The sequence below is a fragment of the Chiloscyllium plagiosum genome, chromosome 4, assembly GCF_004010195.1.
Source record: "Chiloscyllium plagiosum isolate BGI_BamShark_2017 chromosome 4, ASM401019v2, whole genome shotgun sequence".
In the NCBI taxonomy this organism is placed as follows: domain Eukaryota; kingdom Metazoa; phylum Chordata; class Chondrichthyes; order Orectolobiformes; family Hemiscylliidae; genus Chiloscyllium; species Chiloscyllium plagiosum.
This window is the reverse complement of record NC_057713.1, coordinates 8,100,404-8,124,939: the sequence shown is the minus strand read 5'-3', so window position 1 is coordinate 8,124,939 and position 24,536 is coordinate 8,100,404. Positions and strand designations below refer to the sequence as shown.

The following is a 24,536-nucleotide window of genomic DNA, read 5'->3' as shown; positions in this document are numbered from 1 at the left end:
CTCATTTTAAGATATGTTAATCATCATACTTTGGAAGGCTTACCAATGTGCTACAAAGGTATGTGCTTTGTATGACAACCCTTGAAACATGCATTGATAATCCTGAATAGCACAATTGTTTTCAACAATATCGTTCAAACTATATCAAATTTTAATTTCCATGTTACAGGACTGAAAAATATCTCTTCCAAGTGATGACATTTAATCTGCTCAATTATCGTGCAGAATATCTAGAGGTCATTTTATGATTACTCAATACATCAATTATCAGCATCTTGGAGTATTAAAAGATCCCTCAGTACCAACTGGTGCTGAAATCATCTCAGCATCAACTAAATGTCAAATCCTTCATAATACTCACATAGCAAACTATGAATTACAACACTGGTAATATCACATCTGGAGTGCCCAGGAGATCCTCTGGTACAAAGTGTAGTGTGAAAGTCTAGATATGGCTAGATTGCTCAGCCTTCAAATTCCAAAGAAGAGTCATTAGACTTTACATGTTAACTCTATGTCACAGTAATTTTGCTTTTTATCTATTCTGTTTGACCAACACATTGTGGACTGTTTCTTATGTAACAAAGTGCAAAGAGAAAACTTTAGATGATACCACAAACAAAAAGTATAATATGTAATGACATGAGAACTGATTAAACTTAACGCACTCCTGCATTTTGTAATCCATTTCAGATGTTGGTGTAGATTTGATAACCAAGACTGACAATAAACTATATATGCCAGTGTCAGATTGCTTGTTATATCACCACAACACAACACTCACATAGCAAACTGTGAATTACAACACTGGTAATTCTTGAACAACTCATCACATGATGAAGAAACTTGACAGACACTTGAGAAAATTAAAGTTGCAAAGCTATGGGGATTGTGTGGGGCAAATCGGACTGATTGGATCACACTACTATCTAAAAGAACATGGAGGACAGCTAGATAGGAACACCACCACCTGTAAGTTCCCTTCCAAGCTACTCATCATCCTGACTTGCAAATATATCACTTTTCCTTACTGTCACTGGGTTAATATCTTGAAACGCCCTCCCCAATGGCATTGTGGGTGAACCTACAGAACATGGACTGCAGTATTTTAAGGAACCAAGGGATTGGCATTAAATGCTGACAGAGCCAGCAATGGCCACATCCCATGAACATTTTCTTTAAATGCAGAGAATGGGAACAGACTCAACACACTGAATGTTATCCTTCTGTACTGCAGTGACTATGACTAAAACAACTTCATGAAAAAAGTATTGGCTACATTATTCACATAACATCTGTTAGGGAATAAAAGGGAAAGGGGATCTTCAATATACACAGCAACTTCCTCACAGTCAAGATGATTTAATGTGCTTCACAGCCCATTAACTGCTTTGGAGAACACTCATCATTGCAAACAGAAACATAGCAACCAATTTGCACAGAGCAAGTTCTTCCTAAACAGTAATAAATAATCAAAGAAATTGTTGTACTGATATTAACTGTATGATAAATATTGGCCAGAACACCAATGATAATACATGCTCTTATGTAAACATGCTCTTATGTAAACATGCTCTTATGCTATGGGACTCTTGCATCTGAGAGGCCAGAAGGAACCTTGATTTAGCATCTCATCTTAAAAATAACTCCTGCAATGATGCACTGGAATGTTAAGCCATGACTTTTTCTATTCATTCCAAAAATTAGCAACACTGGCAAGGGAGCAATTGCTACCCAGCCCAACTGTCTTTGAGAAGGTGACATTGACCCACCTTCTCAAACCCCTCCAGCCTGCGTGGTTAAGCAGTCCTACAGTGAAAAGAGGGCAGGAATTGTAAGACTGTGGGCCAGCAATAATTGAGGAATGTATTCAGATCTAACAGGGTTTGAACCCACAATCTTCTAACACAGATGAGAATACCACAAAGCTGAAGTTCAAGCTATATGTACAACATTCAGCACTGAAGTTCCGTCTCTACTGAAGTCCAGATCTGAGGAGTTCAGGGGTCGTGTCACCCTGACTTATACAAGAAATCTAGGTACTATCTTTGCAAAGCTATCAGGAAAATCAAAGAACAATACCAGACTAAACTAGAGTCCCAGGCTAACGACATGAACACACATCTATTGTGGTAAGGCCTACACCATCCCACCACCTCCGATGAGCTGAATGCATTCTATGCTCATTCTGAACAGAAGGTCAATGAAATGATGTCACCGGCGCAGACAGCCTCAGGTGCACCTTGCAGACAGTCAGTACTGCAGACATCAGATCAGCCTTCTGGAGGGTGAACCCACAGAAAGCAACTGGCCCAGATAGAGTCCCCGGCTATGCACTTATATCCTGCATGGACTAGCTGGCAGGAGTAATTGCAGACATCCTTAACCTATCCTTACTACATTGTCAGGTTCCCACCTGCTTCAAGGAGACCACTGTCATCCCAGTGCCAAAGTAAAGTCAGGCAATGTGCCTTAATGACTACTGCCCAGTGGCTATGTCATCGTTATCATGAAGTGCTTTGACAGCGGAGTAATGGCACATGTCAACTCCAACCTCCTGGATTGCCTTGATCCACTACAATTTGCCTACCAAAGCCTGCTTGATTGGCACAACTCATGCCACCACCGACACTCCGAAGACAGCAATCTGTACTATCTACAAGATGCACCAAAGAGACTTGCTGAAGATCCTGAGACAGCACCTTCCACACCCACAGCCAATTCCATCTGGAAGGACAAAAGTAGCGGATACATGGGAACACCAAAGCAGTAAGTTCCCCACCTAGCCACTCACCATCCTGAAACTTGGAAATATATTACAGTTCCTTCATGTGTCACTGGGTCAGAATCCTTGAATTCTCTCCAGTATGGCATTGTAGGTCTACCTACAACACATGAACTGCAACAGTTCAAGAAAGTTGCTCACTACCATCTTCTCAAGAGAAGCTGGGGTTGGACAATAAATGCCATCCTGCCAAAAATACCAAATCCCACAAGATAATACAAAAGGAGAAAAAAGATTGAACTAAGAAAAACAACTTTAAATCTCAAACAACAATCAAAGCTTGAAGAAAAAGCACAAATTGCTGGAGAAACTCAGCAGGTCTGACAGCATCTGCAGAAAGAATGTTTCAAGTCCATGGACTCTTCTTCAGAACTGATGGCATCAGGGAAAAAGTGGTATTTATGCTGTTGACAGGGGTTGGCAGGGGAAGCAGTAATCAGATAGGTGGAGATGAACACTGAGCGAAAGAGAGAGGGAGGGGAAAAAAGTTAAGCAGACAGAGAGATCGTTGATACTAAGCCACGAAGGAAGAAAAACTATGTGGGTGATAATTTGGAGAAATTAGATTGGCTGCACTGAAAGCAATCCATATTATGGCAGGTCGTGGAGTAAGGGGGTGCATAAAAGATGGATGTGTTCAGCTTCTAAAATTATTGAACTCAATATTCTGAGTCCTGAAGGATGCAAGATTCTCAAACTGAAGATGCTAAACAGGGAGATCAGGAGGGCAAAAAGGGGACATGAAATAGCTTTGACAGTGTGATAATTCTAAGTTATTGCCAATCAATTTCCTTGGCATTAGAAAATCAACAATTGCAAGTCTGGACTCCTAATCTTTCAAGGAAAAGGAAAATCCAAATGGATTTTATAAATACATTAAAGACAAAAGGGTAACTAGGGAAAGAATAGGACCCCTCAAAGATGAGCAAGACAGCCTATGTGTGGAGACATTTCCTCCAGCTTTCGTGAAACCTCACTGGAGCACTGCAGCAGGCCTGTGACAGAGATGTTAGCATCGGAATGTAGTGGTGTGCTGAAGTGGCAGGCAAGTTGAAAGATTAGGAGTCCAGACTTGCAATAGTTGATTTTCTAATGCCAAGGAAATTGATTGGCAATAACTTAGAATTATCACACTGTTAAAAGAGTACTTAGATTGGAATGAACCAGACTTAATGTTCTGTGGTTTGGAATATATCTACCTCACAAATTCAGCTGCTTCATGCCACTGAACTCATTGAAATGGCATGCCAGACCACAAGATACTCTTTTTGCATAACTAATAATAAAGCAATGTAATGTCAGCACAAATCTTCACAATTTCAATGTAACTATGCATCTGCTCCTTGTCTGAAAGTGCATCATTTGAGCAGAGGTAATAGCATAATTAATGACTCACCAATAGAAATACTCTGGGTCATTGTATGCAAGCAAAAACAAAACTCAGACAAAAAACACCCTAGTATTTTGGGCAATGTAAACAAAATGTCTTCAAAACTCCACCTTCTGTTCACTGTCAGTTCAGAAAAATATACACCGGCCAGATGCCAAATTACCAGTTAGAAGGCATGGGTGGCAAACTGTAGTTGTTTTCCGAATTGAGAAATTTGCATTTAATGCAGATATTCAAACAGCATCAGTACAGAATCATTCGTTTGTCTCAATTAAGAATTAATTACATAATGTGGTGGGCAAACGTATCCATTGATTGATAAGCAATCACTCTGGTTTGAAAAGTGACAGAAACAACTGCTCACCACCCCCACTGCAAATCCCACAGCTTCCAGTCTTTTAATTTGTCAGGGAGACACAGAATTCTTGTTCTGAAGAGGCACTTGTTATATGTTATCTTAACGAGTTATGAAGTGATGATTTTTTTTATCTTGCCCTCTTATTTAGAGGGCTCAAAGCCTGTATCATTATTGATCAGTTTCCATCTAAATTTAAATAGATACCACATCTGGAGACTCGAGATGATGGCTTCCATGAAGCCTGCAGTTCAATCAACCAGGGTTGAGGTCTCAGCCAATATTTTGCAACTAGTACAAAAAAGCAGAATTGTTTCACAACTCTTCAGCCAGAACCTGTGTAATGAAGTGTAAATCAATCAGTGCAAATGAACTCAGTGCTGATGTTCAGAATCCTTAAAGTAGGAGATTAAAATTAAAATTATATCATGCCTTCCACAGCATCAAGACATCCCAAAGTCCCTTACATGCAATTGTAAGCTGCAGTTACTGATGTTCGGTAGGAGATGAAGCAGCATCTTGTGCACAGTGCAGTTCCACAAACAGCAATGGTATTATTACCACGTAATGTGTTACCAATACTGGCTGAAGAATAAATATTGGTCAGGATACCAATGAAACAGCTCAGTTTTAATAATCATCTGTAATTTCAGATGGGACCTCTAGTTTATTTTGTCCTCCAAAAAAATTCCTTTACTCCAGCTGTAAAATAAAACTTTAACGATCTCAGATAATGGCCAGAGAATGTATTTGAGTTACAGCAAATCCTAATCTTATAAATGAATGGAGAACCTATTGCACTTGGCACATTTGAAAAGAACACTAGCTATCACATCCTGTGGCTAAGGTCTACTGCTTCCAGAAAGCATACACAGCATGGCATTGAGAGTGTAAAGTGAACTGTTCACATATGCATACAATGTGACACATCAAGCAATGATTTCTTTCATGATCAGTATTTTGTGACAAGCACTTACCAGCAGATGTCTTTAAATCTGAAACATACCAAGCAGTTTAAGTTGTGCAATGCATGAAGACAGCACAGACATGAATGGTGACAGCCTTGGACTGACACAGATTCTGATGGCAGATGTGCAGTAATTAAATTCAGCCACAAGGGATTTATGGAGTTGGCAGGAAGACAAGGACGGAAACTTCGAATCAGAAAAATAGCGCCTGATACTGCTCATCAAATGCACTTTTTTTTTTGTTAAAGATACAACCATATTGCAAGGTCAGAGAAGTGATTCGAACGGCATTAGAGGCAAAAAAGAAAAACCACATGAGGTTTATAGTACATAAGATTTAAAGCATGTTGCTAAACAAAGAAAACTGTTAAACAGCCATGCGTAGAGCAACTAAAAGCTGAAAAAAATGCACTGAGCAAAAGAGCAGGAGCCTCAGCTTCTGAACAGCGCAAAGACATTGCAACTTCAAAGGCAGCATGAGAGAGCAGGGACCAACAGTTTCATAAAGAGCGAAGTCAGCAGCTTCTCAAGCAATGAGAGAAAGCAGGTCAACAGTTTCATGAAGAGAAAAGCAGACCTATGTGAAAAGGACAGCAATGGTGGAATATAAAAGCTGAAAGCAGAGAGTCACTTCAATTGGTTTCTTTCTGCAAGAGAAACTGTGACATCATAGGTGGGTCTTTCTTCCATCTTGTAACTAAACTTGTGTTTTAATCAGGAGACCATAAGAAACAAGAAAGAAGTATGCTATTCAACCCTGCAACAGGATCATGGCTGATTCAACATTCCTCACATCCACTTTCCTGGCCTTTCTCCATAACCCTGGATTCCCCTACTGATCAAGAATCTAAACCTTAAATGTACACAAGGACTCTGCCCTAACAGCTCTCAATGGCAACCAGTTGCAAAGACTCACAACCCTCAGAGAAGAAATTCCTCCTCATCTTAGTCTTAAACTGGCACCCTTTTATTCTGAGACACTGCCCTCCTGTCCTAGATTCTCCTAAAAGGGAAAACATCCTCTCAGTATTTACCCCTTAAGAATTCTATTTCTTTCAATGAGATCACCTCTCATTCTTCCAAATTCCAATGATTGGAGTCCCAACTTACTTCACCCTTGCTGATAAGATAGTCCCTCCAAATCAGGGATCATCGTAGTGAACCTTTTCTGAAATACTTCCAGTGAAATCTTTTAAGGAAACCAAAACTGCTCTTTACACTCCAAATGTGGTTTCACCAGCACCTTGTGTAGTTGATCTTAATGAGTGGTTAATTAGATCCTCAAGTGTAGATACATAAATATATAGATCTTAATTCTGGCCTAGAGAGGAACTTAGAGTGGAGTGGATCTCAGAAATGTTTGAAAGAAACAGCAACATATCAATGAGACAATGCATGGATTGGATATGATATTGGTTTTTAGGTGACAATATAAAATCCTACTAGTGAATATCAAATCAAGTGTGCAAAATCATTGGTTTTTGGTAAATCAGACATTACAAAACCATTATTGTTTACGCAACAATAAATTGCAAGTTTTCATTCCAAACAAATATTCCCCCAAGAGATGCAAATACACACTGTATTACCTTCTCCCATGATAGGATTCAAACCAGAGACCCGAGGACATTACTTGTGTCTCTGGATTAATATGATGAAGGGCTTTTGCCCGAAACATCGATTTTCCTGCTCCCCAGATGTTGCCTGATCTGCTGTGCTTTTCCAGCACTACATTCTCAACTCTCTGGATTAATAGTCTCACAATATTATTACGAGACCATTGCTTCTCCTAAGTACTCCTTTTGATAGATCATGAAGCTAGATCGTTCATCCACAGCTAAAGTTCACATGACTGAAACAAGTAAATCTGGTTTAGTAACGCGTCTGAAGAGCTGAAAATGTATTACCATATTTCCAAAGTGTAATTGCATTGGGATGTACATAGCCATTTGAAGAAAAATGGGAAAGGCAATTCAATTTTCCTTCCATTGTGGTAATGTTAATACCAGCAATCATTCCAAATTTTAGGATAAAGTATGCACAGGTAGGAGTCATTTTTAACTCATTATAGAATATGGGTGTCACTGATTAAATCAGCATTTATAGCCCAGAACTGGTAGTCTAACAATAACACTACAAGGCCATCGCCTCCCCTAAGTAATCCTTTTTATACCTCATGAAGCTGAATCTTTAATCCACAGCTAAAATGAGTGGTTAATTAGCTCCTCAACTGCAGACACAAAAATATATAGATCTTAATTCAAACCAACAGTGTCGAGATATTTCAGACCTTGTCATTCTGCAACAAAATGCTGATCTGAAAACAACAAATGCTGGAGATCATAGCCAGTCAGACAGCATGCATGGAGAGACAGCAAGCCAATGTTTCCAGTCTAGATGACTTCATCAGAGCAGAAGTGTAGAGGTGTCAGCATTGTTGGGGAAATGGGGGTGGGAGGTTGGGGTGCAGAGTCCTGGGGAGAAAAGGTGTTAATAGTTCAGATTAAGTGATCAGAATGTGAGAATGGCAGAACAATGTGTATAACTACTAGACTTGAAAGAGCAAAACACTCCCACTGGGGTGGGGAGGAAGGGGAGAGAGGACATGTTGGTAGAGAATGTGACATAAAGCTAAAAGAAAGGGAATAAATGGGAATTGGTTCACAATTTGAAGGTGTCAAATTTAATATTTATTCCAGAGGCCGTACAGTGCCTACTCTGAAGATGAAATGTTGGCCCTCCAGTTTGCACTGTGATTCACTGGAGCACTGCAGCATGCCAAGGACAAACAAGTGGGCATGCAAACATGACGCTGTGTTAATATGACTGGGTACGGAAAGGTCGTGGTCATGCTTGCAAACAGACCAGAGCTGTTCTGCAAAGCAGTCATCCACTCTAGGTTTGGTTTCTCCAATGTAGAGTTGGCCATACTGGCTGCAGTAAATACAATACACAAGATTGGAGGAGGTGCAGGTGAAATGCTGCTTCACCTGGAAAGACTGTTTAGGTCCTTGGATAGTGATCAGGGAGGACGTGAAGGGGCAGGTGTTGCACCTTCTGCGGAAAGATGCCATGGGAAGGCGGGGTGGTGTTGGTAGTCGTGGAATGGACTAGGGTGTCCCGGAGGCAATGATACCTGTGAAATGCAGACAGAGGGAGTGAGGAGAATATGGGTTTGATGGTGGAGGTCAGAACACTCCCCATCTACCAATACTCTCCTCCCCTAGCTAAATTTGTTCTATTACTGAACAATTTTGCCTTTAATTCATCTTACTTCTTCCCACTTGTCTGTCTTTGGTACACCCACCCCCCAAAATATAGCATAAATGCTGCCCCCTCCACACTTCATTTCAGCTCTGAGCTGTCATCTAGACTCAAAATGTAAGCTTGCTTTCTCTCCATGGATGCTGTCTGACCCACTGTGATCTCCAGCATTTGTTGTTTCCAGTATGGATTCCAGCATCTGGAGTAATTTGCTTCAACAAAATCTGTTGTCCACTATGAACCTTTTGGTCTAATTGTGCAGGATGACATCTCCTGGAATGATAATTAAGACTCAAGGCCAATTTAAGGAAATCAAGAGCTATCTGCAATCGCAAACAACAACAATGGCCACTGACACTTCAAACCTAAGTGTGTTAAACTGTCTTCTTACATTGCATGTAGACATTCCCGGCAAGGCCGGTATTTGTTGCCCAGTCCTAATTACCCTTGAACAGAGTGGCTTTCTCGGATAAAGCAGTGGGCAGTTAAGAGTCAACCAAATTGCTGAGGGTATAGAGTCACATAGTTCAAGCCATTAAAAAAGGACCACAGATTTCCTCCTGTAAAAACATCATGAGTGAACTATCAAGGATTCTATGACAGTTGACAATGCTTACGTGATTACTGAGACCAGATTATACTTCCATATTTTGTTCAATCCACATTCCACTACCTGCCATAGTGAGATCAAAACTCATGTCTGAGAACAGAAGCTGGGGTTCCAGATTACTCATTCCTGATGAAGAGCTTATGCTTGAGACGTCGATTCTCATGCTCCTTCTCCTGCCTGACCAGCTGGTCCTTTCCAGCACCACACTCTTTGATTCAAGATTACTATTTCGGTGTTATTAATGCTCCTTCACTGCCTCCCCTTGCTGAATTCATTTAGCAGAGATTCTCAGCACCCTGACTTTGGGTTCATCCGAATCAAGAGCCATGCAACCTCAGTCCTGATCTTCCCAAAGGTAGCCATTCCAGGAACCCTATTTAAATAAGATGGTGGGCAGACCAAGGGACCAGCAAGTCGAATAAGAGAGCCTGCAGTGATGCCCAACTGGCAATACCACAGGGCTGATGCAGGTAGGTGAATATAAGCACAAAACAGGGTAACCATGTGAAAGACTTATTAGCCCCCTTGTCTGAAGCAAGGAGGCAGCTTCCATGAAATGGTCAAAAATCACACGACACCAGGTTATAGTTGAACAGATTTATTTGAAATCACAAGTTTTCAGAGCAATGCTCCTTCATCAGGATGAAACAGCAGCACTCCAAAAGCTTGTGATGCAAATAAATCTGTTGGACTATGACCTGGTGTCATATGATTTTTGACCTTGTCCATCCCAGTCCAACACCAGCACCTCCTTTCCATGAAATGACTACACTTCCACCTTAGCAAGGGAACTCATCTGCTGTCAGGAAGGTTTCGGTAGCATTACCAATTTACCCCTAAAATGGGAATGTATTTCAGTTCATTTGGCAATCATTGCTGCTAAATAGTTAATGCCAATCAGGCCCGCTGTCAGCAACATCACTAAGAGATGGAATATGAATCTAATTGATTTGGGGTGGCACTGTGGCTCAGTGGTTAGCACTGCTGCCTCACAGCACCAGGGTCCCAGGTTCAATTCCAGCCTCGGGCAACTGTCTGTGTGGAGTTTGCACATTCTCCCCATGTCTGTGTGGATTTCCTCCAGGAGCTCTGGTTTCCTCCCACAGTCCAAAGATGTGCAGGCCAGGTGAATTGGCTATGCTAAATTGCCCATAGTGTTAGGTGGATTAGTCAGAGGGAAATGGGTCTGGGTGGGTTACTCTTTGGAGGGTCGGTGTGGACTGGTTGGGCAAGAGGGCCTATTCATTCAGACTATAGCCATAGGAAATTGTGTGTGGAGATTTTTTGAAGATGCAACTAACAAATTGATAAATGAGATCAAACGGGCTTCATGTACTTACATTTTCTGAAGGCTTCTGCTAAAGTCCCCCACAGGAGACTGGTTAGAAAGATTCAAGCACTTCAGACAGGAGGTAATATACTGGCATGGATCAATGACTGGGTATTAGGCCCAAAAGGATAGGAATAAATAGATCATTGTTGCAGGCTGTGACTAGTGGGATACTTCAAGGATCAGTACTTCGACCATCGCAGTTCATAATGTATCTCAATGATGTGGAGGTGGGCACCAAATGTAATATTTCCAAATTTGCAGATGATATAAAACTGATGAAGAATTTGTTTTGCAGAAGATTTAAAGCAACCAAGGGAAAAGTGAACAGTCTTAGTGAATGGGCAAGAACATAGGAGATGGAATGTAATGTGAAAAAATGATAGGTTATCTACTTTGGTAGGAGAAACATATGTGCTGACTATTTCTTAAATGGCAAGAGGTTAGAAAGTGTAGATGTGATTGGGGGTCAATAAGCTCAGTTAGCTGGACAACCGGTTTGCGATGCACAGTGACACCACAACATGGGTTCAATTCCTGCACTGACTGAGGTTACCATGAAGGACCCTCCTTCTCAACCTCCCCCTCTCACCTGAGGTAGGGTGACTTCCAGGTTAAACCACCACCAGTTGTCTCACTCCAATGAGATTTGAGAGTGTGTTGCTGGAAAAGTACAGGAGGTCAGGCAGCATCCCAGAAGCAGGAGAATCAACGTTTCAGGAAAGAGGCCTGATCTCACTCCAATCAGATAGCAGCCCTAAGGTCTGGTAGGAATACGGCAACTTCCCAGTTTATAAAGGAACCTAGGTGTCCTTAGCACACCATCACTGAAGGCTAGCATTCAAATATAGCAAGCTATTAAGAAGGATAATGGAATTTCCAGCCATTATTGAAAGAGGATTGGAGTAGAAGAATATTAAAATCTTAAATTACATAAGAGCTTGGACTACTATATAGTTTTGGTTTCCTTATATCAGGAAAGATATTGCCACAGAGGGAATGCAATGAAGGTTCACCGGACTTGTTTCCAGGATGGCGGAACTCTCCATTGAAAAGGTTTGATCTCATGGCTTGACAGTAATGTTGATCAGGGAATATACTTGTATTTGAGTACAGTTCTATTACTGTTAATGGCCCACAGCACCTAACAGATGCCCAGTCTTGAGTTACTAGACCTGTTTCAAAGCCTATCAGATTTAGCACCATGATAATGTCACACAATATGATGGAGAGTATTCTCAACCCACCGACTTCCACAGCTACCTGGATTACACCTCTTCCCACTCTACCTCCTGCAAAAATGCTATCCCGTATTCCCAATTCCTCCGCCTCCGCCGTATCTGCTCCCAGAAGGACCAGTTCCACCACAGATCACACCAGATAGCTGCTCCTTTCAAGATCGTAATTTCCCCACCCACATGGTTGAAGATGCCCTCCAACGCATCTCATCCACATCCCGCACCTCCACCCTCAAACCCAACCCTCCAACCACAATAAAGACAGAACCCCCCAGTCCTCACCTTCCAGCACACCAACCTCCGCATAAACCGCATCATCTGCTGACATTTCTGCCACCTACAAACAGACCCCCACCTTCAGGGATATATTTCCCTCCCCACCCCTATCCGCTTTCCGCAAAGACCGTTACCTCCGTGACTACCTTGTCAGGTCCATGTCCCCCCTCCAACAACCCACCCTCCCCTCCTGACACCTTCACCTGCCACCGCAGAAATTGCAAAACCTGCACCCACACCTCCCTCCAAGGCCCAAAGGAGCCTTCCACAGCCATCAAAGTTTCACCTGCACATCCACCAATGTCATTTATTGTATCCTTTGCTCCTGATGCGGTCTCCTCTACATTGGGGAAACTGGATGCCTTCTGCAGAATATTTCTGGGACACCCGCACCAATCAACCCCACCACCCCGTGGCTGAACATTTCAACTCCCCCTCCCACTCTGAGGACATGCAGGCCCTGGGCCTCCTTCTTCATCACCACTCCCTCACCATACGCAATGCCTGGAGAAAGAAAGCCTCATGTTTTGCCTCAGAACACTTCAACCCCAGGGCATCAATGTGGACTTCGTCAGTTTTGTCATTTCTCTTCCCTCCCCCAACCTTGCCCCAGTTCCAACCTTCGAACTCAGCACCATCGTCATGACCTGTCCTACCTGCCTATCTTCTTTTCCACCGATCCATTCCACCCTCCTCTCCGACCTATCACCTTTACCTCACCTCCATCCACCTAATGCACTCTTAGCTACCTTCTCCCCAGCCCCACCCACCTCCCATTTATCTCTCCACCCCAGAGGCTCCCAGTCTCATTCCTGATGAAGGGCTCCTGCCCGAAACGTCGATTTTTCTGCTCCTCGGATGCTGCCTGACCAGCTGTGCTTATGCAGCACCACTCTAATCTTGACTCTGATCTCCAGCTTTTGCAGTCCACACTTTCGCCTAGATGCATCTGCAGCCAAAGACTGGTAAGGATGAGGTTAAGTATATTTTACCCTCTTGTTGGTTCCCTCACTATCTGCCACTCACTATCCTGTGGGCGGCACGGTGGCACAGTGGTTAGCACTGCTGCCTCACAGCGCCAGAGACCCGGGTTCAATTCCCGCCTCAGTTTACACATTCTCCCTGTGTCTGCGTGGGTTTCCTCCGGGTGCTCCGGTTTCCTCCCACAGTCCAAAGATGTGCAGGTCAGGTGAATTGGCCATGCTAAATTGCCCGTAGTGTTAGGTGAAGGGGTAAGTGTAGGGGTATGGGTGGGTTACGCTTCGGCGGGTCGGTGTCGACTTGTTGGGCCGAAGGGCCTGCTTCCACACTGTAAGTAATCTAATCTAATCTAAAAAATCCTGACGCGGAAATATACGGCCATTCCTTCAGTGTCCCTCGGTGAAAATCCTCGAAAAATTCTAGAATTCTCTCTTTAAAGTCATTGTGAGTCAGTCTACAGTAATGTATACTGCAGCGATTCAAGAAGGCAGCTCACCACCACTTTTTCAAGGGAAACTAGGGATGTATGATAAATGCTTGCCAGCTAATGACACCTATGTCCCACAAGTAAATAAAAAAAGGAAAAAGTGTCCAATGGCAGTCCGTAATTCAAATATATATATTAGAGGATATATATATAAGACTGGAGAACTCATCTAAAACAACAGTTCAACCTCAACTTGAGTACTGCATTGAGTTTAGAGCCCCACACTTTGGAATGGATATGAAGGCATTTGCCAGGGTGTAGAACTGATTCATAAAAATGATTTCAGGAATGAGGAATTAGGTCATGGAAAAAGCTGAAGAAGCTGTGAATATTTTCCCCAGAGAAAAAAAATGATTGAGAGGAGACGTGACAGAGGTATCTCCGAAGTCGGCCAGACTGATAGAGAAAAGGTGCTCCCATTTGTGATGGGATGAATAATCTGAGGGCACACATTTCAGGAAATTGACAGAAGAAGCAATGCAACATAGGGAAACATTCACTCATACAGCAAGTGATTACGATCGGAAATACACTGCTTTGGAATGTGTTGGAGGCAGGTTCAATTGAGTTTGTCAACAGGGAACTGTCTGAAATGAAAGAATGTACGGAACTATGGGGAGTAGGCAGGGAAGTGGCAGAAGGTTTTCATTCAGTGTCAGAATTTCTTCCGTCAGAGCTGGAATCATCCTCTGATGTGCATAAATTAAAAGATCATTTTAGCTTAAGTGCTTGTGTTTAGAAGCGAAAAATAAGTGTAGCCTACCAATGAGGTCAAAAATGCTAACAAACTCATTGTTCAGTTAATGATTTTATTGCCAACGCATTATAATTTAAAACAAATGCATTACATTTAATAAGTTACTTCTAACTGTTGTTCTTTGTTGCTTTAAATTTAAGACAGAACAAGAACGCGACACTAATATGAGACACAAAGTGTATCAACCACTGAGAGAATTAGTAAATAATTGCTTCAGTGTGACAATTCTGATGATGACCTGTTTTACAGATTGCAGCACTAATGCACAGTTTTGAATGAAGATACAATTTACCAATTAAACATAATTGTATTTATGAAACAATACTGCACTACCATTACAATCAAGCATATAGCTAACAGCAAATTCTCTATATAAGTCCAACCCCCGACTCTTAAGATTCATATGCCTGCATCAAGTTACTACATTTGACATTAAGTGAATAAGACCGATGTTAGAACTAGATTCCACTCACATGACCAAATATATACTGGCCAAGAATCGGCCTATTCAATAACATGAAGACCCACAGAAATGCATCTAGAGTAGCCATCACCCTCAAATCAAAGGGCAGCCATCAGGAACAACACCTAGCTGTGACCAAATTCTTTGTCCATAAAGTTTGTTATTCAGAGTAGAGAGCAGAAGATTAAGGGAAGATAAGCTTGCATTCAAAAGACATTGGGTAAACACTCCCTCGGGTCTGTCATAGATTCAAGTCAACAAATGTATGTGAAAATTTCAGTCTGTAGTGCATCAAAGAGTTAGCACTCATCAACATAAGATTATCACTGCACTTTTTCCTGTCAATATTTTGTGATTATTTATGGTTATATGTCTTTACTTAAATATGCACACAACAGAAACATTTCAAATACCTCGCTGCCCAGTCACATTCGTCACTCACCTGGGGGTAAATCAGGGTCAGTTGAGGTCACTTGTTGGATGCGACGAGTTTTAGCTAATGATTTTATACTCTCTGTAGTGCTGCGGTTGGTTGAACTGGAGCCACAGCTCTCATGATCATCCTGCAAAACAACAAATCTAGATAAGCCACACTAAGGGAACATAGTTAACAACTGAAATGTTTACACAGAGTTATAGGTGCATTACACAACTATTAAACTGAACTTGATTAAAAGTTTCTGTCTTCAGTAAGTACAAGGTGGTCATTTCTATTGAATTTTTTTTTATCTGGCTGCTTAAGCCAACTTGTAACTACATGAAGGGCTGTTCACATCTATATCACAATGCATATGTCTAAATGTTTTATAAACATCTGGAATCACTGCAATTCAATAATCATCTAATTAAAATGAAAATGTGCTGCTTCAATGAACCACAATTATTCATATTTGAAAATTCAGATCATGGCACATGGCCATATAAATTATGACTGTCCCCAAGACAGACACAAGATAGTGAAATAACACCTTCATGATGTAACTCAGAACAGTTAAACTCCACAATAACAATCCCAAGATCCCGTCAAGATCAATTTGTACAGTAACTAATCATCCAGATTATGAACATTTTATACTTATATAGCACCATGATTACAAAAATGTCCCAGTGACAAAAACAAAAATAATTAAACGATTTCAAGCCCGAGTTTAAGAAGTGGAACCCAGCTGGATTTTAGTTATGTTAATGTTGCATTTTATTGGATACAATCTCCATATTGTCTGACTACAAAGTACTAAATTGAATAACATATGACACAAATTGTCAATTTAAATGTATAATTTAACAATACAGCAATGTGCATTTTTACAGCTGAATAACTCAAGAACTGTTAAAGTTATGGCACCCATTAAATTTAAGAATTAATCCAGGACACAAACAGTCTCCCCAAGATTTCATCTTTGGTTCACTCTTCTTACTTATTTGCATGGACAACACCCAGCTCCAAACACCCATCAACTCTCACAGTTATGCAATTGATTACTTTACATTCAGAATCAATGGTGTTTCCTCCAGTTGAACACGGAAAAGACGGTACCAACAGTCTGTAGTACTGCCTCTACAAACTCTGTACTTGCACCTCCAATACCATCTCCAACTTCAGCCAGTGTTCACAATCTTAGTAGCCTCTGACTACAATACAGTCTGTAACCTTACATGATCTCCCATCACAGTTTGCTGAATTCCATCACAATGAACAGTTCATTTGCTTATGAAACAGCATGCATGCCTTTGTTGTTCCTAAATTCCATCATACCAGTATTCTTATGTCTCCAAATTCTCATCCTTGTCATCAAATCGCTTTGAGCAATGTCCCTTTTCATTGAGGTATCTTCCTTCAGCTCTATAACATCTGCCTTTAACAAATGCATCATTGTTCCAACTCTGGCAAGAGTTAAACTCTGAAATTCTTTGCTTAAATTTCAGTCTTCCCCTTCTCTCTTTCTCCAAGGCTCTCCTTAAAACACACCTCTTTGACCACATTTCGAGAAACACTTCCACACAGGCAATAATTTGACTTAGTTTCAACTTTTGGTTAATTCTGCACCTGGGCAAATTCATGGGGTAAACTGCTACATAAAAGAGGTGTTACGTAAACACAGCACCATCGAATTCTAAAAGCACAGGATGTAGTCATTCGGCCCACTGTTTGACTCTGCTGGTCCTCTGAAGGACTGATGCACCTAGTGCCACTTACCAGCAGCCCTACAAATTATTCCTCTGCAGAAACTGACCTGATTCCCTTTAGAAAGCCTTGATTGAACGTATCTCCATCACACTCCCAGACAGTGCATTCCAGATCTTCGCTGCTTTCGTTTAAAGTTTTCCTGATACCACCATTGCTTCTTTACATTCAATCTATAGGTCTCAAGACTTTTACTAATGGAAACAGTTTCTTGTCTATTCCAGCCAGACCCCTCATGATTTTAAATAGCCCTATCAAATCTCCTCTCAAACTTCTCTTCATCAGAAATTATTGGCTTAACTTCTCCAAATCTCCACGTAACTGAAATTTCTCTTTCCGAGAACAACTCTCATGACTTTTTCGTTCACCCTTTCCAGTATCCTTCCTGATGTATGATGTCCAGCACTGAACTCGAGGTGAGGTTAAGCCATCGTTTAACCTAGCTTTCTAGCTTTTTCATTCTGATAATTTAGATAAATGTGAGATACTGCATTTTGGAAAGGCAAATCAGGACAGGGCTCATACACTTAATGGTAAGCTCCTGGGGAGCGCTGCCAAACAAAGAGACCTTGGTGTACAGGTTCATAGCTCCTTAAAAGTGGAGTCGCAGGTAGATAGGATATTGAAGGCAGCGTTTGGTATGCTTGCCTTTGTTGGTCAGTGCATTGAGTATAGGAGTTGGGAGGTTACGTTGCACCTGTACAGAATATTGGTTTGGCCACTTTTGGAGCCTTGTGTGCAATTCTGGTCTCCCTTCTATAAGAAGGATATGGTGAAACTTTTCTGAACCCTTTCAAGGATGTTGCCAGGGTTATAGGAAGAGGCTGAATAAGCTGGGCTATTTTCCCTGGAGCATCAGAGGCTAAGAGGTGACCCTATGGAGGTTTATAAGATCATGAAGAGCATCGATAAGGTAAATAGGCAAGGTCTTTTGCCTGGGGTGAAAGAGTCCAAAACTAGAGAACATAGATTTAAGGTGAGATGGGCAAGATATAAAAGGGACCTAAGGGGCAACATTTTCATACAGATGGTGGTGTATGTATGGAATGAGCTGTCAGAGGAAGTGGTACAATTACAACATTTAAAAGGTCTTTGGATGGGTATATGAATAGGAATATGGATATGGGCCAAATGCTGGCAAATGGGAGTAGATTTATGTATCAGGTCAGCATGGACAAGCTACACCAAAAGGTCTGTTTCCATGCTGTATATCTCTATGAATATATGCCCCAATTGACAATCCAGGATACCACATGCTTTAAAAACCACATTTTCAACTTGCCCTGCTGCCTTTAATGATTCATGCAAGAATGTATCCATATCCCTCTGTTTCAATGCCTCATTTTATTTTTTATCATATTTTGACATGTTTCCTACCAGAATGAATCAGGTCTCAGAATTAAATTTAATGTGCCACTAGTCCCTTCATTCCAATAATCTCAGAACCTTTTCCTTACATGCTTTTGAAGTTTTCCATTATTCATTTCATGGTTTGCACGCTTTCCAAGTCTCATACCATCTACAAATTTTGAAATTGTGCCCTGCACACCAAGGCCTAGATCATGAATCAAAATCAGGAAGAACAAGGCTGCTAACACCAATTCCTGGGGAACTCCATTATAAACATTCCTCCAATCTGAAAACCTATTATTCTTCACTACTCTTTACTTCTTATCATTGAGACAATTTTATGTTCATGTTTCTAAAGTCTCATTTATCCCATGAGGTCTAAATTAGCTCATAAATCTTTGAAGTTTCTCTTCATCAAATATCTTTCAAAGGGCCTTGTAAATCAATGGAAGTATCCTCCTCAACCCTCTCCATTACCTCAAAAAACTCTAGTTAAACGAGTGCAAACTGGCTTACTTTAATCAACCATATCAAACTGGGTGACTTAATTTTGTCCACAACTATTGTTTCAAAACTTCTCTCCACCACCAAGGTTAAATTGATTAAACTTACAGGGGAAAGTGAGGACTGCAGATGCTGGAGATCAGAGTCAAGATTAGAGTGCGCTGGAAAAGCACGGCAGGTCAGACAGCATCCGGGGAGGAGGAAAATTGACGTTTCGGACAAAAATCCTTCATCAGGAATGTCCGAAATGTCGATTTTCCTGCTCCTCAGATGCTGCCTGACCTGCTGTGCTTTTCCAGCACTACTCTAATTTTGATTAAACCTATGTTTATTCCTTCTTTTCAACAAGGGCGTAAGTCAAAGGTGGTTTGAAAAATTATAGCCTGCGTAATGTAAGTTTTTGCCTTTATCCATCAATAAGGTCACTGCAATACCCATAAAAACAGACATAATGATTTCAGATCACATAGGAAAAATTAAGCAACATTCACCTGGAATTCACTTTCCAGTTAAGTATAACAGTACAATTATTAAAACATTTTTGGCTCAAAGATCACCAGTTATGCTTCCTAATATACACTGTATTGGAGTGAGTTACAAACTTGAATATAAATCGGTGGTTCAAACGGTACTCTTGAACAACTTGATGCACAACTAACATTACTGAAATACATCAACAAAATTAGCAGCAACACCAAAACTAGATGCTACAGTGACTTGTACTTCCTTGATTAAAAAAAATGCTGAAGAATAGAATGCACACACTCTTCAAACTTGATTGCATCATTTCCAAATAAACGCAAAACTTAAACTAGAATTCATGATCCTTTCTCATGAAGGTCTTTATAAATATTTAATATATTTAAACCTCCTGTTTCCAATCCAAAATGTTCCTCAATACTCTGTAAATAATTCTAGGTTTTAGCCTGATTAACAATACCAATGGAAATGCATTTGTCTGCCATGTCATCGAGACCTTTATAACATAAATAAATTAACCAATCTTTCACATGGAATATAAATACAAAGCCTTTATTACCAAAAATGGCAGCAGTTTCTGACTAAAGCACCTTTAGAACTTGGTAAACTGTAACCATATTCAATAAAACATCAGAAATGCTATCCATGCTCAAATTAGTCAACAAGTTTTCTCACCAAACAATCTACAAAAGCTCAAGCTCAGTTATGTCCTCTCTATCAGGGTTAATTGAGGTTGCCCCATGAAGCAAGAGACTGTCAGACTCTTAGAATAGCAAGCACATCCCAAAATAAACAAACAGATAGTGAGTGACTGCTCATCTTCAGAGTCTGTGTCAGCTTGTTGAAGCAATACTATGGACATCAAACTGCATTAACTGAATGCAACAGTTACATCAATTAGGAACAAAACATAATCTATCAGTGAATGGCTCCAAACAAGGAAAAGCTAAATAAACCATGTTAAATCAATTCTCTACAGATTATATCTGTGTTTAAAATACAAGACAATGAAAGGCAGTGAAAGAACTACAACTACGCATCATTAACATGCAATTCCACACCTCCCTTCTAAACCTAACAGCCCCTGATGCAAAGTGAACATGCTATAGATCATCAGGAGATTATAAAGTAATTAAATAAACTATTTTCTGTGGTTTTTGTGTCACGCAACTCGCAAGATTGAAATGAAAAAAAAATTTTACTAACAATAATGGGAAGACATAATAAACTATTGTTTTTAGTTGCACAATAGCTACCACAATGTCTACAATGGAAGATAAGATGACCTCATTCGGTTTGGTCCAAATAAAACCACAATTTTACACACACTTGACATCTGATATTATTGAGTAGGCAAAAGTGGGGACTACAGATGCTGGAGATCAGAGTCAAGATTAGAGTGGTGCTGGAAAAGCAAGCAGGTCAGGCAAAATCTATCTCAGCCTTAAAGCCCTCTCTGGTAAATGATTCCACAGATTCCTTATTCTGAGAAGAAATCCCTCATTCCTGTTTTAGATGTGAAGCCCCTAATTCTCAGATTATGTTCTCTGATTCTAGATTCTCCCATGGGGAAACGACCCTGTCAAGTTCCCCAAGAATTCTAAGCATGTTCTGACGAACATTTACTGGACTCGAAGCGTTAACTCTTTTTTTTAACATAGAACAGTAATGCTGTGCTTTTCCAGCACCACTTTAATCTTGAATCCGATATTATTGCCCTTTCCAGCCATGACACGATACTTGCATTAGTTGTGAGCCTCAACTTTTCTTGCCACAAACAGCTGCTTTTCTTCCTGTACGTTGTGACTGGGCTCAAGGAATCAAACAGATGAGACCAGCAGTGCTCGGAAGATGCATAAAGAATTTAAGATATGCCACACTGAGCAAATCCTACATGGTAAATGGCAAAGATGGTAACAACCCACACCTGTGGTTTACTTTTATACTCAATACTTAAGTGGACCCACAGTTTTGGAGGATTTAAAGGTCAACCTTGATGTCATCATCCATGTAATGTGAAGGGGCTAACAACTGACTCAACAAGTAGCCTTTCAATAACTAAATGTTCAATGATTAAAAAAAGATAGACAGATAGGCACAAGATACAAACAAAGGAGATTAAGTCTTCCCAGCAGAGACAGTATTCTCATGGATTTGCCCTGAAGAAGATTAGGCATCACGTGAATTGAAATGTACTTTCCAGTTTCAGTCCAAAGCACTACTGTAAGGTTGCATCTGAGAAAAGGTATGATGTGTAATATTTGTGCAGTAACAGAGTGCAAGGGAAAGAAAGGTGGAGTAATGAGAATCAAAGATTGTGACAGTTCTTTAATTATGATCTGAGATTTATGATCCAGAAGCCTGAATTCATAAGCCAAGTTCAAGTCTCAGGATGGCACATTGAGAATCTGAAACCAAAATAAATTGCGAGAAGACTATAAGTGACCATGAAGTTGTCAGATTGTTGTGTGAACCCCACTAATTCATTGAAGGCTTTGAGAAAAGAAACCTGCTATCATTGGCCAATCTAGGCTTTCTGCAACTTCAGTCACATATAAGTTTACATAGAATAAAAAGAACAGAAGCAAGCCCTTTGGCTTAACCCATCCATACCAGTATTTATGCTCCACTCACTTTATCCCATCTTTTCTTATTAAGCCTCAGTTCCCTTAGCCTCTCCTTGTAAGATCTTCGTTCCATACCAGGCAACATCCTCGTAAATCTCTTCTGAACCCTTTCCAAAGCTTCCACATCTTTCCTATAAGGTGGTGATCAGAATTAACAGGAATGCAGAGTACTGGGCTAATGGTAAAATTCTTGGCAGTGTAGATGAATAGAGAGATCTCAATGTCCCAAATTGCAACCCAGATTGGTCGGGTTGTTGAGAAGGCACATGGTGCATTGGCATTTATTGATAAGGGGATTGATTTTCGGAGCCACAAGGTCATGCTTCAGCTGTACAAGACACTGGTAAGGCTGCACCTGGAGTACTGCATGCAGCTCTGGTCACCGCATTATAGAAAGGATGTGGAAGCTTTGGAAAGGGTTCAGAGGAGATTTACTAGGACGTTGCCTGGTATGGAACGAAGATCTTACAAGGAGAAGCTAAGGGAACTGAGGCTGTTTCTGTTAGAGAGAAGAAGGTCGAGAGGTAACTTAATTGAGACATATAAGATAATCAGAGGGTTAGATCGGGTGGACAGTGAGAGTCTTTTTCCTCAGATGGTGAAGGCTAACATGAGGGGACATATATTTAAATTGAGGGATGATAGACTTAGAACAGATATGAGGGGTAGTTTCTTTACTCAGAGTGGTAGGGGCGTGGAACGGCCTGCCTGCAACAGTAGTAGACTCGCCAACATTAAGGGTATTTAAATGGGCATTGGACATACATATGGATAATAATGCAACAGTGTAGGTGAGATAAACATCAGATTAATTTCACAGGTCGGCAACATCAAAGGCCAAAGGACCTGTACTGCGCTGTGACATTCTATGTTCCCTTTATGTAATTGAAAAACCTAGTTTTCAGGCTAAAATTTGAAATTTGTATTCCATTGAGAAACAGGCATAATTGAAGTAAAACACTAAGTTGACCAAATTTTGGCAAAAATTATATGTGTTTCTTTATAAATTCACATCCATTGAGAGTCGAAATCCAGCTTTTACTTTCTGATCTTTATTTATTTCACTGATGACCATAATCACTGGGTAACTACATGTCATTTCTCCCTGATTACAAGCCAAACAAGTTCAATTTTTGTTCCAGTGACAACCATTTATTAATCATATGACCCTCTTGTTTAAAATAGTAAAATATAATTTTTGTTAGATATAATACTTGGCCTATGAAAACAGGTAGATTTCTTTGTTTACATTTACTTCAATTTATAATAACAAAGTCAATTAATACTTAAAGAAACATTATTTATATTTCACAAGCTTACATGGTCCATAGCCATAAATTTGGAGCCCATTATCATAAAGTGAATTACCTGGAGAGAGACAGTGGCATCGTGATACTGGACTAACCTGAACTAGCAGACAAGATCAGTGATCTGCGGACAGGGGTCCTTTATGCCACCAGAGTAACGTATGGAATTTAACACTCAAATAAAATCAAAATATTGCAGATGCTGGAAGTCTGGAATAAAAACAGTTAATTCTGCAGAAACTCAGGCAGTCTGACATCTGTGGAGAGAGAAACAGAAATAATATCTAATTCAATATGACCCAGCTTCAGAATTGAAGGGGTGTGGAAAATTGATGTTTTGTAATGTTGTTGACAAACAGAGGTGGACTCTTAAACCCATACATTTTTTTCACTGAATTCAAATGCCATCACCAGGTACCCAGGTCCTCAAAAGAGAATTCCCACCTCACCACAGTTGACAGATATGTCGAACATTTTTTCCTGCACTCGTTCTGGAAGGGAGGGGAAGAGAGGAGGGCACAGCTAGAAGATATCTATTGGGTTCACTTTTGACCCCACCAGTCTCTGCATTAAAAAAAAATCACCCTCCACCATTTCTGCCACCTCCAGCAGGATACCACCACCAAATACATCTTCCTCTCTCCATCAGCAGTTAACAGGGAATGTTCCTTCCATGATGCCAGAGTTCACTTCCCAAAAATTCCTGACAGTTGCTCATTAACTCATCTCTGCCACAACCACTAACCCATCCCCCATCCCCCCCACCACACCCCCATTTCGGTTGCATCATACTATATTCGTTTGCTATAAATTCTGTGATTTTATCATCCTGCCCCACCAGATGAAGGAGCAGTGCTCCGAATAAACCTGTTGGACTATAATCTGGTGTTGTGTGACTTGTAACTTTGATAAGAGGAAAAGGAGACAATAAATGGAGTACAGAGAGATTGGAATGCCAAAGGATGTAACTAGTTTATCATAGAGTCACAGAGATGTACAGCATGGAAACAGACCCTTCAGTCCAACCCGTCCATGCTGACAAGATATCCCAACCCAATCTAGTCCCACCTGCCAGCACCCGCCACATATCCCTCCAAACCCTTCCTATTCATATACCCATCCAGATGCCTTTTAAATGTTGCAATTGTACCAGCCTCCACCACATCCTCTGGTAGCTCA

At 40.7% G+C, this 24,536-nt stretch overlaps 1 protein-coding gene across 9 annotated transcripts in view; it reads right to left on the bottom strand.

Annotated features, from left to right (window-relative positions):
• The window catches only part of LOC122548836 (vacuolar protein sorting-associated protein 13B-like), a 968,370-nt gene that overhangs the window by 881,698 nt on the left and 62,136 nt on the right, over window positions 1–24,536 (bottom strand). For all 9 annotated transcript variants that reach the window (XM_043687672.1, XM_043687667.1, XM_043687669.1 and 6 more), the window contains exon 4: window positions 15,347–15,467. In XM_043687672.1, the coding sequence (XP_043543607.1) occupies window positions 15,347–15,467 (121 nt within the window). The remainder of the gene's footprint in view (window positions 1–15,346; window positions 15,468–24,536) is intronic.